At 47.0% G+C, this 19,087-nt stretch overlaps 2 protein-coding genes across 4 annotated transcripts; both read left to right on the top strand.

Annotated features, from left to right (window-relative positions):
• The first annotated feature begins 575 nt into the window (after nucleotides 1-575).
• On the top strand, nucleotides 576-3,863 carry rpl22l1 (ribosomal protein L22-like 1). The gene is made up of 4 exons (XM_035760039.2): nucleotides 576-715; nucleotides 2,972-3,085; nucleotides 3,264-3,385; nucleotides 3,543-3,863. The coding sequence occupies exons 1-4, from the start codon at nucleotides 707-709 to the stop codon at nucleotides 3,685-3,687; spliced, it is 390 nt and encodes a 129-aa protein (XP_035615932.1). The 5' UTR covers nucleotides 576-706; the 3' UTR covers nucleotides 3,688-3,863.
• Nucleotides 3,864-5,884: 2,021 nt separating this feature from the next.
• LOC118373799 (probable cationic amino acid transporter) lies at nucleotides 5,885-18,436 on the top strand. 3 transcript variants are annotated; one of them, XM_052501591.1, is made up of 8 exons: nucleotides 5,885-6,262; nucleotides 13,083-13,543; nucleotides 14,641-14,877; nucleotides 14,948-15,165; nucleotides 15,287-15,433; nucleotides 15,523-15,731; nucleotides 15,844-16,658; nucleotides 17,545-18,436. In XM_052501591.1, exons 2-8 carry the CDS (start codon nucleotides 13,249-13,251, stop codon nucleotides 17,967-17,969), a joined length of 2,346 nt encoding a protein of 781 aa, XP_052357551.1. In that variant the 5' UTR covers nucleotides 5,885-6,262; nucleotides 13,083-13,248; the 3' UTR covers nucleotides 17,970-18,436. The 3 variants fall into 3 exon arrangements, with proteins under 3 accessions (XP_052357551.1, XP_052357552.1, XP_052357543.1); XM_052501592.1 differs by having other exon boundaries at nucleotides 13,074-13,543; nucleotides 15,844-16,457; XM_052501583.1 differs by having other exon boundaries at nucleotides 13,074-13,543.
• The last annotated feature ends 651 nt before the right edge of the window (nucleotides 18,437-19,087 follow it).

The following is a 19,087-nucleotide window of genomic DNA, read 5'->3' as shown; positions in this document are numbered from 1 at the left end:
CTACTGCCGAGTACCCCTTTACATTTCTATCCCACTTTGTAAGGCAACAACGTGAAAAAGTTAAACGGGTGGTAGACTTTCTATTGGCACTATATAGAAGATTTGGATAAAAGAAAGATCAAATAAGGTGTGTGAGCTTGTTGGTCACTCATGCATGCTTGTGGTCAGGCTACTCAGTAAGCATATTAGCAACAATACAGACCTATTACATCAGTAAATCAACGACCCTGCTTTTCTAACTGTCAATGATTGACCACTCTGGGTGCTGTCTGGGTGGGTGGATGGGTGCTGTCTGGCTGCTCTTTGGACCCGACTTGGCCTTTGGCGTGGAGCAACATAACATAAGAACAACCAATAATAACCAATGAACCCCTCATTTCTTTCAAACTAATATAACAGTACAGTAGATTTATCATAAGATATACAAAGCAACGTTTTTTTTTACTACAGCATTTAAAGGCAAATTACAGAAAAATAGTTCATTTTACAACTATATACCACCAGTGATTTATTTATTGAATGTATGGTAATAGTATTTCCTTCATTTAATTCATCAGTGTACTGCAGTCTACAGTAGAATATCCCAAATTCCAATTTGAAATGCCATTCCTGAACAATGACCATATTAGGCAAAGGGCTCACGTAACGACGTTGACGAACACCGCGCCCGACCAACGCAACTTCCTTTCTACTCCGCACACTCAAGATGGCACCGGTACGTGAAAAGAGCTCGACAGAAAAACCCTTATCATTGTTAATTTCACTTTATTTAACAAAATGTGCACCACTTTACATTATACATCAATATATATGTCTGGGGTTATGTGATTAAGTAAAGCAAACGACTACTCGCCATTCATTAGGCAGCAAGGCAAAGCTAGCTAGGCTTGCATAAGGTTAGCTAGCTAGCAGTACACGTGTTCAGTTTCAAAGTTATCGTTACTGTAAATCAGCGTTTGCCAAACTCTGTCTTGGGGACCCCAAAGGGGTGCACGTTATGGTTTAACACTACACAGGCACAGCTGCGTGAAGATGTTTTGAGTTGGTGGTGCTGAAAAAAATTACAAGTAATAATAATAATGCATTCTATCACCGGATTTGCCGAGTGGTATACAGTTAAGTGTTTTTATTTTTTAGAATTTAAGCAAATAGGGGTTAATCTGAACAGGGTCCAGACGAATTTGGCCTTTTTAAAAACCCATTTAAAGCAATTCTAATTCATTTAGGCCTACATGACAGGAGACTATTTTTTTAATACTACACAAGAGTGGCTAATCTGACACTCAAGCTACCTAGGCCCAGATTACCAAAAGCATTTTAGGCTAAATTAATTGTTAGAACCATAGGATCTTTTAATTTTAAGATTACAATTTAGCCTTCGAATGCTTTAGGGAATCTGGGCCATGGTCAAGACCGTGGTCCTTCTGTAGCTCAGTTGGTAGAGCATGGCGCTTGTAACGCCAGGGTAGTGGGTTCGATTCCCGGGACCACCCATACGTAGAATGTATGCACACATGACTGTAAGTCGCTTTGGATAAAAGCGTCTGCTAAATGGCATATATTAAGACCTGGCTCAGGGCCAATAAAAAGGGAGACACAAATGAGTGTCACAGCTGTCTAAGGCACTGCGGTACCTGGTTCGAATCCAGGCTGCATAACGTCCGGCCAGGATTGGGAGTCCCGTAGGGTGGCACACAATTGGCTCAGAGTCGTTAAAAAGTACAACATTAGGAGGAAATAAATAGTATAGGCTACTAAATCAACTTTCCAGTGATACTGACTCACCCAATGAAGATAGCAATAACCTTCTCACCATACCAGTGATGGTCTCAAGGTAGGCCTGAACTACTTTGAAAAAGCAGTGCAGTTTGTCAGTTGAGGGGGGGGGATGTAACTTCAACTGGCAAATTAGTCTTTTCACCACCATTTGTTTTCCATACATATTTCCTGCGATTGTATTTTGAAAGGGCTTTATCTATTCACTGACAGCGTGATGAGAAGTACAAACCGGTGAACAAAAATGCCATTCAAGTCAGGACTGACAGCCATTTTGAGCATACCCATGACTTCACCAGTCAAATTACCAGGGTGAGGTTCCAAACCCTTCCCAGCTAGCACATTTGTTTCCTTGAAAGTTGTGGGAACATACGTTTTTGGTTTCCCATTGGTTCTGGGAACAAAGCCATACGTTTCCTGACCGTTTAAAATATATATTTTTTAATGTTCGGATAACGGAAGTGAAAATTTAGCCAGTTTAGGGAATGTACATTTTTAGGTTGCAGGGAGGTTCTGAGACGGTTTTCCTGGGAGGTTTTATTAATGTCAAGTTTTGCCACGTTTTGATTATTTGAATCAGCTGTGTAGTGCTAGGGCTAAAACCAAAATGTGCAGCCCTCGGTCCACACCAGCACTGAGTTTGAGAAACGCTCTAAAGTCATTTCCGAGCATAGATTCAAGAGGTTTTCCCAATTTAAAATATTTGTTTACTTTATAAGTATACATTTGGCGTCCTCTTTTCACTTGCAATTGCATAAATACATTTGCTCTACCTTTGGATTGATGGTCAGTGTGAATTAGATCCACTGTGCCGTATAATAAAGGGGAATTTGCTGTTCTCATTCCACGGAGGGGCGAGTGTCTGCAGGATTTTGCTCCTCCCTTGTACTTAAGGTGGATTACGGTCACCATTTAGTAAAGCGCTCCCCTCACCTGTTTGTCTTGGTCTTAATTGAAATGAAAACCCCAAAACCAGTAGACACTAGGCCCTCTGGAATGAGTTTGACACCCCTGTATTACACTACTCTAGTATAAGGAAAACTGAATCATGTTGGATTAATCGCTATTCTATCCTCTGAGAGCCATGGTTTAGAATCAGGAGGAACATTGGATTGAGGAATGCCTGTCATGGCGATCAGAATCATTCCTGTCGTTTATATTTCTATGATTTGAATGCCATGGTTGTTTTCCCTAGCTAAAGCAGAAGAAACAGACTGTGGTCAAGAGGACCAAGAGGGGGGTGTCCTGGAAGTTCACCCTGGACCTGACCCACCCTGTGGAGGACGGCATTTTGGACTCGGCCAACTTCGTAAGTTACCGGCCCTTCTTTGCCTGACACCACCTCCTCCTCATCATTAAGCAGGCTAGAGATATTATACTTTATTATTGTGTTGTGTTTGCCTAACTCTGTGTGTGGACTAGGGTTCCATTCCCTAGCTCAAACCCTAGGGTTCTCTTCCCTAGTGTCACTGTGCTCTGTCCAACAGGAAACATTCCTCAAAGAGAGGGTAAAGGTCAACGGCAAGACAGGAAATCTGGCTAATGTAATCGAGATCGCCCGCCTGAAGAATAAGATCAACGTCACGTCACAGAAGCAGTTCTCTAAGAGGTGGGCTGTTGGTGTCCGTAGTCTACTACTCAGCATGCCTTGTTAACCAGGAGTAGGTTTGAGAAACACCCTGGACTCTACCCTTTAGGACAGATCTGAAGTGTTCTTCTCCCCTTCTTTGACGTCAAACTCATTATCCTCTCCCATTTGTCCACAGGTACCTGAAATACCTGACCAAGAAGTACCTGAAGAAGAACAACCTCCGTGATTGGTTGAGAGTCGTGGCGTCAGACAAGGAGACCTACGAGCTGAGATACTTCCAGATCAGCCAGGAAGAGGAGGAGTCAGACAATGACGAGTAGAACCAAGCTCCGCACACCTGCCCCAGCATGTAGGACTGGAGACTGGCCGGTCACCTGCGTGTGAGGGAAAGTAGTTTGAGAGACCTTTCTTTTTTTCAGTGGATGGACTGCAAACTTCAGTGTGTTTCATCATGAGCTGGAGTCTTGATAGGATAATAAATGAGATCAACAAAATAGTCATGGTGTGTTCTGCCGGTTTATTTTGTGGGTGCATGACTTTCAATGAAGTATGAGTGTGGAATAATTGTCACAGAATTTCTCAGATGTAATACATCACAGTTGTAATTCCCAGTATGTCCACATGATGTCACCAGGGGCTGAGTTTTTTTATTTGATTTTTTTTACCATTATTTTACAATGACGGCCTAGGAACAGTGGGTTAACTGCCTGTTCAGGGGCAGAACGACAGATTTGTACCATGTCAGCTCGGGGATTTGAACTTGCAACCTTTCGGTTACTAGTCCAACGCTCTAACCACTACGCTATCCTGCCACCCCAGTTTTTTTTTTTTTAATATAAAATAAATAACCTCGACGACGCACTGCTCTTAGAATATGGAGTACGGGATTATCATCCTGTAACCAGAGCATGAACCCTACTCCATATGATCTTTACTATACCCCACCTCCAGTGTAGATACCCCAGGTGGCAGGTAGCCTAGTGGTTAGAGTGTTGGGCCAGTAACCGAAAGGTTGCTGAATCGAATCCCCGAGCTTGACGAGGTAAAAGTCTCATTCTGGCCTTGAAAGCAGTTAAACCAATTTGTCCATAACTGACTTGCCAAGTTAAAAAGAATAGTCTGCAGCCTTCAGTTCACTATAATCCAAACAAGTCTTTCTGACTAACTAACCATTTATAAATTTAATGATTTGGTAGCAGTAATCTGGGCTGAGTCAGTGTTTTTACTCTGTTATTGTCTGCCTAGTTTGAGTTTCCGTCATCTTATGTTATATAATCTTGGCTGATGTCAGAATGCTAGTGACTGTTTTATATTTCCAGGTTTTGTTTCCCTTTCATCTGTGTGGGTGTCCTTCAGTACAAACCGTTCCTCAACGTAGCAAACGTTCAAACGAACTGAAAGCACCCCTGGTTTGTTAGGTGTGTCTTGAGTGTGTGTGGATGCATGGGTGTCTCTGGGTTTGTTCTCTCATCTGCAGTGGATAAAACACACTTCCGTAGGAATTTCCCAGTGCCCATTTCACCCTGAATGACCCTGCAACTGCACAGTAGTGTATGTTTTCCTGTCTTTGTCCATGTCTGTGTGTGTGCTTCTACTGACTGTGTGTCTGCCTTATATTGCAGGGAACTGTGTATGTTATTAGCCCTGAGACTGATTAGTCAGGCTGCAGGTAGGTAACCTGACCTGTTCTGTCAGATGACAAGCAGATTACAGCAACGATACAATACTGGAGTAGCTATAAAACTGTCCTCAGACCATACCTAGCCCTATCTCTGCTAACACCACATCCACTGCTCTCAGGGGTCTTAGATCTATTGTCTCTGCTAACACCACATCCACTGCTCTCAGGGGTCTTAGATCTATTGTCTCTGCTAACACCACATCCACTGCTCTCAGGGGTCTTAGATCTATTGTCTCTGCTAACACCACATCCACTGCTCTCAGGGGTCTTAGATCTATTGTCTCTGCTAACACCACATCCACTGCTCTCAGGGGTCTTAGATCTATTGTCTCTGCTAACACCACATCCACTGCTCTCAGGGGTCTTTGATCTATTGTCTCTGCTAACACCACATCCACTGCTCTCAGGGGTCTTAGATCTATTGTCTCTGCTAACACCACATCCACTGCTCTCAGGGGTCTTTGATCTATTGTCTCTGCTAACACCACATCCACTGCTCTCAGGGGTCTTAGATCTATTGTCTCTGCTAACACCACATCCACTGCTCTCAGGGGTCTTAGATCTATTGTCTCTGCTAACACCACATCCACTGCTCTCAGGGGTCTTAGATCTATTGTCTCTGCTAACACCACATCCACTGCTCTCAGGGGTCTTAGATCTATTGTCTCTGCTAACACCACATCCACTGCTCTCAGGGGTCTTAGATCTATTGTCTCTACTAACACCACATCCACTGCTCTCAGGGGTCTTAGATCTATTGTCTCTGCTAACACCACATCCACTGCTCTCAGGGGTCTTAGATCTATTGTCTCTGCTAACACCACATCCACTGCTGGGATCCCCTGGTTCCAGGCCTGTGGGATCTAATATGAGAGGGCTGTTGATTAAATGAGGCCAGTAGAAATCACATTTCTCGGGGTATAGTGGTGTAGTTAAACATTGACTGAGTCTCTCCTCCCTATAGATAACACACAACTGCCTCATTCCCAGGTTTCATACGGTACAGCTGGACACACCACCTTGGTGATGAATAATAGACTTGACTCTGATCACATGGACTGGCTACTGAATAATTTAGCCCCTTCTCTCCCTTCGACCTCCTCTTTCACTTCCTCCCAGTCCGGCCTTGGCTGCTCTCTCTTTCTCTGCAGTAAACATGGAACCGAGGTAAAGCTTCTGTATCTGCTCATTCTCCTGGGGAAAGCACCAAACGGGTGAGTGTTTATTCTGTGTCCTGTATGTGCATTCATGTACATATGTGTTGAAAGACTAGAGATGTTCTGTGTTATTCACCTGTCTATTGTGGTCTCGCCTGTCCGTCAGTCACCTGTCCGTCAGTCACCTGTCCGTCAGTCACCTGTCCGTCAGTCACCTGTCCGTCAGTCACCTGTCCGTCAGTCACCTGTCCGTCAGTCACCTGTCCGTCAGTCACCTGTCCGTCAGTCACCTGTCCGTCAGTCACCTGTCCGTCAGTCACCTGTCCGTCAGTCACCTGTCCGTCAGTCACCTGTCCGTCAGTCACCTGTCCGTCAGTCACTTGTCCGTCAGTCACCTGTCCGTCAGTCACCTGTCTGTATGTCACCTGTCTGTATGTCACCTGTCTGTATGTCACCTGTCTGTATGTCAACTGTCTGTCAGTTACCTGTCTGTCAGTCACCTGTCTGTCAGTCACCTGTCTGTCAGTCACCTGTCCGTCAGTCATCTGTCTGTATGTCACCTGTCTGTCAGTTACCTGTCCGTCAGTAACATGTCAGTATGTCACCTGTCCATCAGTCACCTGTGGGTTCTTTATCGTGTAGCTGCAGCCTACATATAGAAACCAGTTTTTTATTCATATATCTAATTTTATTTTGTTCCTCAGGGAAATGTATCTTGTTTAAATCAGTAACTTAATGTTACTGTCAGTCGTCTAGGTTATAGTACACAGAGGGTAGTTTGTTGTCTGTCGGCTGAAGTTGGTGTAGTTCTCCACTGTGATGTGGGATCAGGTGCTGTCTGATGAATATTTTAGAGGGTGTCTCGCTCTAGTGAGAGAGGAGAAAAGGTGACGCCTTTATGTTCTAGTGTTACTTACAGGCGTACCTATAGGCATTTGTACCTACAGGCATATATGTACCTACAGGCATATATGTACCTACAGGCATACGTACCTACAGGCATACGTACCTACAGGCATACGTACCTACAGGCATACGTACCTACAGGCATACGTACCTACAGGCATATATGTATCTACAGGCATATACGTACCTACAGGCATACGTACCTATAGGCATATGTACCTACAGGCATATATGTATCTACAGGCATACGTACCTACAGGCAGACGTACCTACAGGCATATGTGTATCTACAGGCAGACGTACCTACAGGCAGACGTCTACAGGCATACGTCACAGGCATATATGTATCTACAGGCAGACGTATCTACAGGCAGACGTACCTACAGGCATACGTACCTACAGGCAGACATGTATCTACAGGCAGACATGTATCTACAGGCAGACGTACCTACAGGCATATATGTATCTACAGGCAGACGTACCTACAGGCATATATGTATCTACAGGCATACGTACCTACAGGCATACGTACCTACAGGCATACGTACCTACAGGCATATATGTATCTACAGGCAGACGTACCTACAGGCATATACGTACCTACAGGCATACGTACCTACAGGCATATATGTATCTACAGGCAGACGTACCTACAGGCAGACGTACCTACAGGCATATATGTATCTACAGGCAGACGTACCTACAGGCATATATGTATCTACAGGCAGACGTACCTACAGGCATATATGTATCTACAGGCAGACGTTTACCTACAGGCATATATGTATCTACAGGCAGGGACCTACAGGCATATATGTACCTACAGGCAGACGTACCTACAGGCATACGTACCTATAGGCATTTGTACCTACAGGCATATATGTACCTACAGGCATACGTACCTACAGGCATACGTACCTACAGGCATACGTACCTACAGGCATACGTACCTACAGGCATACGTACCTACAGGCATATATGTATCTACAGGCATACGTACCTACAGGCAGACGTACCTACAGGCAGACGTACCTACAGGCATACGTACCTACAGGCATATATGTATCTACAGGCAGACGTATCTACAGGCATACGTACCTACAGGCATATATGTATCTACAGGCAGACGTACCTACAGGCATATATGTATCTACAGGCAGACGTACCTACAGGCATATATGTACCTACAGGCATATATGTACCTACAGGCATATATGTATCTACAGGCATACGTACCTACAGGCATACGTACCTACAGGCATACGTACCTACAGGCATACGTACCTACAGGCATATATGTATCTACAGGCAGACGTACCTACAGGCATATATGTATCTACAGGCAGACGTACCTACAGGCATATATGTATCTACAGGCAGACGTACCTACAGGCAGACGTACCTACAGGCATATATGTATCTACAGGCAGACGTACCTACAGGCATATATGTATCTACAGGCAGACGTACCTACAGGCATATATGTATCTACAGGCAGACGTACCTACAGGCAGACGTACCTACAGGCATATATGTATCTACAGGCAGACGTACCTACAGGCATATATGTATCTACAGGCAGACGTATCTACAGGCAGACGTACCTACAGGCATATATGTATCTACAGGCAGACGTACCTACAGGCATATACGTACCTACAGGCATATACGTACCTACAGGCAGACGTACCTACAGGCAGACGTACCTACAGGCAGACGTACCTACAGGCAGACGTATCTACAGGCAGACGTATCTACAGGCAGACGTACCTACAGGCAGACGTATCTACAGGCAGACGTACCTACAGGCAGCGTACCTACAGGCAGACGTATCTACAGGCATACGTACCTACAGGCAGACGTACCTACAGGCAGACGTATCTACAGGCATATATGTATCTACAGGCAGACGTACCTACAGGCATATATGTATCTACAGGCAGACGTACCTACAGGCAGACGTACCTACAGGCATACGTACCTACAGGCATATATGTATCTACAGGCATACGTATCTACAGGCAGACGTACCTACAGGCATACGTACCTACAGGCAGACATGTATCTACAGGCAGACATGTATCTACAGGCAGACGTACCTACAGGCATATATGTATCTACAGGCAGACGTACCTACAGGCATATATGTATCTACAGGCATACGTACCTACAGGCATACGTACCTACAGGCATACGTACCTACAGGCATATATGTATCTACAGGCAGACGTACCTACAGGCATATATGTATCTACAGGCAGACGTACCTACAGGCATATATGTATCTACAGGCAGACGTACCTACAGGCAGACGTACCTACAGGCATATATGTATCTACAGGCAGACGTACCTACAGGCATATATGTATCTACAGGCAGACGTACCTACAGGCATATATGTATCTACAGGCATATATGTATCTACAGGCAGACGTACCTACAGGCATACGTACCTACAGGCATATATGTATCTACAGACATACGTACCTACAGGCATACGTACCTATAGGCATTTGTACCTACAGGCATATATGTACCTACAGGCATACGTACCTACAGGCATACGTACCTACAGGCATACGTACCTACAGGCATACGTACCTACAGGCATATATGTATCTACAGGCATACGTACCTACAGGCAGACGTATCTACAGGCAGACGTACCTACAGGCATATACGTACCTACAGGCATATATGTATCTACAGGCAGACGTACCTACAGGCATACGTACCTACAGGCATATGTGTATCTACAGGCAGACGTATCTACAGGCAGACGTACCTACAGGCATACGTACCTACAGGCATATATGTATCTACAGGCATACGTACCTACAGGCATATATGTATCTACAGGCAGACGTACCTACAGGCATATATGTATCTACAGGCAGACGTACCTACAGGCATATATGTATCTACAGGCATACGTACCTACAGGCAGACAGGCATATGTACCTACAGGCATACGTACCTACAGGCATATATGTATCTACAGGCAGACGTACCTACAGGCATATATGTATCTACAGGCAGACGTACCTACAGGCATATATGTATCTACAGGCAGACGTACCTACAGGCAGACGTACCTACAGGCATATATGTATCTACAGGCAGACGTACCTACAGGCATATATGTATCTACAGGCAGACGTACCTACAGGCATATATGTATCTACAGGCAGACGTACCTACAGGCAGACGTACCTACAGGCATATATGTATCTACAGGCAGACGTACCTACAGGCATATATGTATCTACAGGCAGACGTATCTACAGGCAGACGTACCTACAGGCATATATGTATCTACAGGCAGACGTACCTACAGGCAGACGTACCTACAGGCATATACGTACCTACAGGCATATACGTACCTACAGGCAGACGTACCTACAGGCAGACGTACCTACAGGCAGACGTACCTACAGGCATACGTACCTACAGGCAGACATCTACAGGCAGATGTATCTACAGGCAGACGTACCTACAGGCATACGTATCTACAGGCAGACGTACCTACAGGCATACGTACCTACAGGCAGACATCTACAGGCATACGTATCTACAGGCAGACGTACCTACAGGCAGACGTATCTACAGGCATATATGTATCTACAGGCAGGCACCTACAGGCATATATGTATCTGTACCTACAGGCAGACGTATCTACAGGCAGACGTATCTACAGGCAGACGTACCTACAGGCAGACGTACCTACAGGCAGACGTACCTACAGGCAGACGTACCTACAGGCAGACGTATCTACAGGCAGACGTATCTACAGGCAGACGTACCTACAGGCAGACGTATCTACAGGCAGACGTACCTACAGGCAGACGTACCTACAGGCAGACGTATCTACAGGCAGACGTACCTACAGGCAGACGTACCTACAGGCAGACGTATCTACAGGCAGACGTACCTACAGGCAGATATCTACAGGCAGACGTATCTACAGGCATATATGTATCTACAGGCAGACGTATCTACAGGCAGCATACAGGCAGACGTACCTACAGGCAGACGTACCTACAGGCAGACGTATCTACAGGCATACGTACCTACAGGCAGACGTATCTACAGGCAGACGTATCTACAGGCATATATGTATCTACAGGCAGACGTACCTACAGGCAGACGTATCTACAGGCAGACGTATCTACAGGCAGACGTACCTACAGGCAGACGTACCTACAGGCAGACGTATCTACAGGCATACGTACCTACAGGCATACGTAGCTACAGGCATATGTACCTACAGGCAGACGTACCTACAGGCAGACGTATCTACAGGCAGACGTACCTACAGGCAGACGTACCTACAGGCAGACGTATCTACAGGCAGACGTATCTACAGGCAGACGTACCTACAGGCATATGTACCTAAAGGTAGACGTACCTACAGGCATATACAGTGCCTTGCGAAAGTATTCGGCTCCCTTGAACTTTGTGACCTTTTGCCACATTTCAGGCTTCAAACATAAAGATATAAAACTGTATTTTTTTGTGAAGAATCAACAACAAGCGGGACACAATCATGAAGTGGAACGACATTTATTGGATATTTCAAAGTTTTTTAACAAATCAAAAACTGAAAAATTGGGCGTGTATATACACACACTGTGCATATACACACACTCTTATTCAAATGCACACATGTGCGCATACACACACAGATAAATAGTGCCACACATTTATTTATTATATTTATTTAACCTTTATTTAACTAGGCAAGTCAGTTAAGAACAAATTCTTATCTTCGATGATGGCCTGCCCCGGAAAATCCCGAACGACGCTGGGACAATTGTGCGCCACCCTGTGGGACTCCCTCCCGGTGATTGTCTGATACAGCCTGGATACATGCCCTCAAACACATTCAGTTGGGCTGTTATGATTTTCGTCGTCCTTGATATCTTTAGTTTTTTGTCTTGTTGTTTTATGTTTTCCTTTGTCTTCGTCTCTTTTCTCTTTTGTTCATTTTCTTTGTTATGGGGGGGGGCCTGTGGGGGGTCTTGGAGGGCTGATGGCCTGGCGGTTGGGAGCTTGGGCCAGGGGCTAATCGATCGCTGGTCCGGGCCCCCATTTTTGACCTTGTGGTAGATCTGTCAACGTGCCCTTGAGCAGGGCGTTGACCCTGGTTGCTTCTGTGTGTCGCTCCGGATGTGAGTCTGTTAGATGACTAATGTGATGTCGTTGTCGAGCGGATTCACTGCAAGTAGATTGCATGTTTAATTATTCAATACATTTAACAAAAAAAATTTAATAACTCACACACCATACAGCAAACCTAGACCAGGGCTTCCCAAACTCTTTCACTCGGGGGCCCCCTTCCAGCATGTGGGAACATCCTGCGCCCCCCCTTGCACACGTACCACATATATTTCTATGGGCACATGCACAGTTGCAAAGAAAATGTTGCAGTTTTAAAGCTAATTTTCTTCCTTCCTTCCTTCCTTCCTTCCTTCCTTCCTTCCTTCCTTCCTCCTCTCTCTCTTCTTCAATTCCCTCAATTCCTCACCCTTTCACTCCTTCCTTCCTCCTTCCACACTCCACCCTTCACCCCACACTCACCCCTTCCTTTCCCCTCCTCTCCTATCCTCTTCATCTCCATCTCTCCTCTCACCTTTTCCCCCCATCACTCACATTCTCCCCTTCCTTTGGCCCCTTTCCTCACCTATCCTTTCTTTTCATCTTACGTACCTACAGGCGTAACTACAGGCAGTATTACCTACAGGCGTACCTACAGTATTACCTACAGGCATACGTACCTACAGGCTTACCTACAGGCGTAACTACAGTATTACCTACAGGCATACGTACCTACATTCTTACTTACAGGCTTACCTACAGTATTAACTACAGGCTTAATGCTATCACCTGTGTTCAGCACTCACTGTCTGCTTGTCAATCTGTCTAACATTTACAACAACACATAATTTTTCTGTCTTCACAGAGACCTCAGAGCAAACTCCAACTCCAGAACAGTGTGGAATGAAGCTGGCATGGATACTCTCTGACACAGAGACAGACAGAGAGAGAGACAGAGAGAGAGAGACAAATGAGAGGGAAATAGTGACAAAGGAATAGATTGGAGGAAACACACACACACCGATCCCGTTCCCACCGCTATGGCAGAATGGCTGAGGCGTGTGTCCTGGGGAGATGCATGGTACAACCTGTACTCCCGCCTGCTCAGGACCAAACCTGTGGGTAGGATGGGTCAGGGGTCAGAGGTCAGCGACGATATCACAGAAGTAGGGGGGCTGGCTAGGGTCCTGACGACAGCTGACCTGGTGTCGCTAGGGGTGGGGAGCTGTGTTGGCACAGGGATGTACGTGGTTGCCGGGCTGGTTGCTAAGGAGATGGCCGGGCCAGGAGTGATCCTGTCCTTCTTCATCGCTGCTGTGGCTTCTATACTGTCAGGTCAGAGACACGCACATATACACACACGCACATACGGTGGGGCAAAAAAGTATTTAGTCAGCCACCAATTGTGCATGTTCTCCCACTTAAAAAGATGAGAGAGGCCTGTAAGTTTCATCATAGGTACACTTCAACTATGACAGACAAAATGTGAAAAAAAATCCAGAAAATCGCATTGTAGGATTTTTAATGAATTTATTTGCAAATTATGGTGGATGTCATGGTTTTCTAATGGTGAAGGAGAGTCGGACCAAACTGCAGCGTGTCGATTGCGATCCATGTTTATTTAAACAAATGTAAACACGACTAAACACGAACACTACAAAACAATAAACGAAACGAAAACCGAAAACAGCCTATACATGTGTCAACTAACATCAAACAAGGACATCAAGACACTCAGGACAATCACCCACGACAAACTCAAAGAATATGGCTGCCTAAATATGGTTCCCAATCAGAGACAACGATAAGCACCTGCCTCTGATTGAGAACCACTCCAGACAGCCATAGACTTTGCTAGATAACCCCACTAGCTACAATCCCGAATACATACACACCAAAACCCCAAGACAAAACACACCACAATACAAAAACTCCATGCCTGTGGCGGGCTGGGCGCAGTGCGCGCTAACCAAGGTTGCCAGGTGCACGTGTTTCCTCCGACACATTGGTGCGGCTGGCTTCTGGGTTGGATGTGCTGTGTTAAGAAGGCTTGGTTGGGTTGTGTATCGGAGGACGCATTATTTTCAACCTTCGTCTCTCCTGAGCACGTACAGGAGTTGTAGCGATGAGACAAGATAGTAGCTACTAAAACAACTGGATACAACGAAATTGGGGAGAAATAGGGGTAAAATAAAATATATATATATTTTAAAAATCCTACAATGTAATTTTCTGGATTTTTTTCCCCCATTTTGTCTGTCATAGTTGAAGTGGACCTATGATGAAAATTACAGGCCTCTCATCTTTTTAAGTGGGAGAACTTGCACAATTGGTGGCTGACTAAATACTGTTTTGCCCCACTGTATATGTGTTTGTAGTAGTTTGACATGTATGTGTGTTTAACCTGGGTCAATTGTGTGTCTCTCTTCCAGGTGTATGTTATGCAGAGTTTGGCGTGCGTGTCCCTAAGACAACTGGGTCAGCCTACACCTACAGTTATGTCACAGTGGGAGAGTGTACGGCCTTTTTCATTGGCTGGAATCTGATCCTGGAGTACCTAATTGGTACTGCAGCCGGGGCGTCGGCTCTCAGCAGCATGTTTGACTCGCTGGCCAATCACAGCATCTCGAGCTACATGATAACACACCTGGGGACACTCAGAGGCCTGGGTGAGTGAGTGAGTGACTGTGTGTGTGTGTGTTTGTGTTTATGTGCCTATAATCTCCCCTCCCCCTGCAGGTAAAGGGGAGGAGTCGTACCCTGACGTCCTGGCCATGGCCATATCGCTGGTTGTCACGGTAATTGTGTCATTAGGGGTTCGTAACTCGGTAGGGTTGAATAACGTTCTGAATATGGTCAACCTGGTGGTGTGGTGTTTCCTGATCATCTCTGGACTCTTCTTTCTCTCCGCTGACAACTGGGAGGCGGGAAACTTCCTGCCCTACGGATGGTCCGGGGTAAGAGATACGCTCAGCTAAACCAAGTCAAACACGAATACGCAGGCACACACACACAACAGCATTCACCGAGACACACACACACAAACACATTAACCTCTCTCTGATGTGTGTGTACCAGGTGATGAAGGGAGCGGCCACTTGTTTCTATGCCTTCATAGGGTTTGACATCATCGCTACGACAGGAGAAGAAGCCAAGAGTCCCAACACCTCTATACCCTATGCTATTACTGCTAGTCTGATAACCTGCCTGACTGCATACGTCTCTGTGAGTACAGGCACATCTCCATCCTCTCTGCTGTTACTGCCTTCATTATTACGTGTGTGTGTGGTACTAATGTGTGTGACCCTCCCTAGGTGTCTGTGGTCCTGACTCTGATGGTTCCTTATGACCTGATCGATGGTTCAGCTCCACTGATGGAGATGTTTGCAGTGCATGGGTTCCTGCCAGGGAAATACATAGTGGCTGTAGGGTCTATAGCTGGCCTCACTGTCAGTCTAATGGGCTCCCTGTTCCCCATGCCCAGGGTCATATACGCTATGGCTAGAGACGGACTGCTCTTCAGGTGAACAGCACATGCACACAGGCATGGACACACACACACACAGACTAATGTTATGAAGATGAATGTTCACTAAATGGTAGTAATGTGTGTTTATTCCTGTGTGTGTGTGCAGGTTCCTGGCCAACGTCTCTCCGTACACTCACACTCCAGCAGTAGCGTGTCTGGTGTCTGGCTGTCTGGCTGCTCTCATGTCTCTCCTTGTCTCCCTGCAAGATCTCATAGAGATGATGTCTATAGGAACGCTACTGGCTTACACCTTGGTCAGTGTGTGTGTCCTGCTGCTGCGCTACCAGCCCGACACAGACACACACAACTTCCTGCCTGGGGAGGAAGAGGAGGGGCCTAGGCAGAAAGAGGGCGTGATGGCGGAATGCGATGACGGAACTCTGCCCACCAACGATGACCAGATGTTGATTGGCGGAGCAGACTCATCGACCTTTGACCCTGACAACTCCGGCTACCAATCGAGCGGTGTTGCAGGTGAACCTGGCGACTCTGGCAGCTTCCACACCGGCCCCAACTCGCTGTTGAAGAGGGTTCTAGGTAGTCGTTACTCCACCCTACGTGTTCGCCTGGGGATCCCTGACGCCTCGGCCCGTCCCACCCCGTCCTCCGGTCGCATGGTGACACGCTGCACCCTCCTCCTCTTCCTCCTCTCCTTCCTCCTCTGGGCTACTGTCATCTTCGGCGTGGAGCGAGGGACCGGAGCGGGCTCGGCCGTTTCAGGTATCGTAGCGACACTATTGGCGGGCAAAATAGCAACCATACTGGTGGTAATCGTGCGCCAGCCTGAGAGTGGGCGGATCCTGCCCTACATGGCGCCGTGCGTGCCGTTTGTCCCCGCAGTGGCCATCTTGGTAAACTCCTACCTGATGCTGAAACTGTCGCCGCTCACCTGGGCACGCTTCGCTGTCTGGTGCACTCTGGGTTAGTTACACTGTCTCTAGTCACTTCCTTCATGTGGAGAAGAGAGCCTCCTCTCTCCCCCCTCTCTCCCTCTACCCTCCTCTCTACCCACCTCTCTCCCCGCTCTCCTCTCTCCCCCCTCTCTCCCCCCTCTCGCCCTCTACCCTCCCCTCTCCCCCCTCTCATATCTCCCCCTCCTCTCTCCCTCCCCCCTCTCTCCCTCTACCCTCCCTCCTCTCTCCCCCCTCTCATATCTCCCCCTCCTCTCCCTCTACCCTCCTCTCTCCCCCTCTCCCTCTACCCTCCTTTCTCCCCCTCTCCCCCTCTAACCTCCTCTTACTCCCCTCTCCCCCTCTCTCCCTCTACCCTCCTCTCTCCCTCTACACTCCTCTTACCCCCCTCTCCCCCTCCTCTCTCCCCCTTCTCCTCTCTCCCCCTCTCCACCTCCCCCTCCTCTCTCCCTCTACACTCCTCTTACCCCCTCTCCCCTCCTCTCTCCCCCTTCTCCTCTCTCCCCCTCTCCACCTCCTCCTCTCTCCCCCTCTCCACCTCCTCCCCCTCCTCTCCTCTCTCCCCCTCTCCACCTCCCTCCCCCCCCCCTCCTCTCCCCCTCTCTCCCCCTCTCTCCCCCCCCTCCTCTCCCCCTCCTCTCTCCCTCCTCTCTCCCTCTACCCTCCTCTTACCCCCTCTCTCTCCCCCTCTCCCCCTCCTCTCTCCCCCTCTCTGCCACTATCCTCCTCTTACCTCCCTCTCCCCCTCTTCTCTCCCCTCCACTCTCCCTCTACCCTCCTGTATCTCCTTATCTTTCCATCCATCTGCTCCTCTCTTTCCTTCCTCTATCCTCTTTCTAGGTGTACTGATGTACGGTTGCTATGGGATGTGATATTATTATGGTTTGTCTCTCTAGGTATACTGATCTACGGTTGCTATGGGATATGGAACAGCTCTTTGGAGATCAGCACCAGAGAGGAACAGGCTCACGCCAGCACCTACCAGCGCTATGATGACCACCTTGACGACACCTTCTCCCCTGACAATGACCTTGACCCCCAGGACAACCAGGAAGAGGGGCGCTACCAGGGCTGGTCAGCGGAGAAGGGCTACCACTACCAACAGCAAAACCAGGATCAGAACCAGGATCCGGAGGGTGACCAGTACCAAAACCACTATCAAGATGGCAATCAAGATGGCAACCAGTACCAGGATGGCTCCCAGTACCAGAACCAGTTAGGTTATCAGTCCGGCCCTCAGGGCTCCTCTATGGGATCCAGGGGAAGAACCAATCAGGGCTACACAGATCCACAGGAACCCGGGGGCTCCTCTTGTGATTGACAGCTGCAGTGGAACACACTTACTTCCTGTTTCACTGGGCACTAGAGGAGAGGAAGGGCAGAGGGCTCCTGAATCCCTCATCAAGCCCCACACCATAGGCACTTGAGTAGACTGAGAGGACAGGAGAAGTGAGCTATATGGCAACCATTCCACCTGGTCTAACACTGCATTATAAACATACATACAACATGCTGTGTTTCAAATCTATCTATCTATCCGAGAGTGAATCAATTATCCAGGAGCAAACATGCTCTTATACTACCTATTAGTCTGACTCCACTGGTGTGACATTGTACATGGGTGAGTTGGTTGGAAAACATTTAAGATTATTTTGTTTTAAGAGTGTGATCATTCAAAAAAGAAAGTATTTATTGTTGAATCAGAGTGTGTAAATGTGTGCACAAAGAGTGATCTGTGTTTTGCTGTTTTCTGATAAACTGTCAATAAAACAAATACATCTGAGAGAACACCTGTCTCTGTTCCCTTACTACACGAAAACACTAGAACACTAGAACACCAGAACACCAGAACACCAGAACACTAGAACACTAGAACACTAGAACACCAGAACACTAGAACAATAGAACACCAGAACACTAGAACACCAGAACACCAGAACACTAGAACACTAGAACACCAGAACACTAGAACACTAGAACACCAGAACACTAGAACACCAGAACACCAGAACACTAAATGGTGTAGAAGGAGGTTATGGAATTCCAGTGAACAGGGAAAAAGTTGAGGAGGGTGGTGTTCACCTGGCCAGCTTCCTGTCTGGCAGGATGTGAGGTCATGGTCCTCAGGATGAGGTCATGGTCATGAAGACTAGCCAGTCATGTGGATGTGTCAATCACAAGTTCTCTGCAGCTCATAATCCTTTTTTACATTCTTTCTCACACGTTGGCGCTCTTGGCGTGGTTGCCTGTGATTACAGTGGTAGCAGTAGCGTAGGGGTTGATAATAATAATAATAATATATGCCATTTAGCTGACGCTTTTATCCAAAGCGACTTACAGTCATGTGTGCATACATTCTACGTATGGGTGGTCCCGGGAATCGAACCCACTACCCTGGCGTTACAAGCGCCATGCTCTACCAACTGAGCCACAGAAGGA

The sequence above is a fragment of the Oncorhynchus keta genome, chromosome 4, assembly GCF_023373465.1.
Source record: "Oncorhynchus keta strain PuntledgeMale-10-30-2019 chromosome 4, Oket_V2, whole genome shotgun sequence".
NCBI classification, from domain to species: domain Eukaryota; kingdom Metazoa; phylum Chordata; class Actinopteri; order Salmoniformes; family Salmonidae; genus Oncorhynchus; species Oncorhynchus keta.
This window is presented reverse-complemented; position numbering and strand designations above follow the sequence as displayed.

What these genes read in the sequence shown, in the direction of transcription:
- LOC118373799 (XM_052501591.1), top strand. Translation starts at nt 13,249, where the DNA reads ATGGCAGAATGGCTGAGGCGTGTGTCCTGGGGAGATGCATGGTACAAC. An exon ending in TGCCCTACGGATGGTCCGGG is followed by an intron (nt 15,166 to 15,286) that starts GTAAGAGATACG and finishes TGTGTGTACCAG; the next exon opens with GTGATGAAGGGAGCGGCCAC. An exon ending in AGAGACGGACTGCTCTTCAG is followed by an intron (nt 15,732 to 15,843) that starts GTGAACAGCACA and finishes GTGTGTGTGCAG; the next exon opens with GTTCCTGGCCAACGTCTCTC.
- rpl22l1 (XM_035760039.2), top strand. An exon ending in TTTTGGACTCGGCCAACTTC is followed by an intron (nt 3,086 to 3,263) that starts GTAAGTTACCGG and finishes TCTGTCCAACAG; the next exon opens with GAAACATTCCTCAAAGAGAG. An exon ending in CAGAAGCAGTTCTCTAAGAG is followed by an intron (nt 3,386 to 3,542) that starts GTGGGCTGTTGG and finishes ATTTGTCCACAG; the next exon opens with GTACCTGAAATACCTGACCA.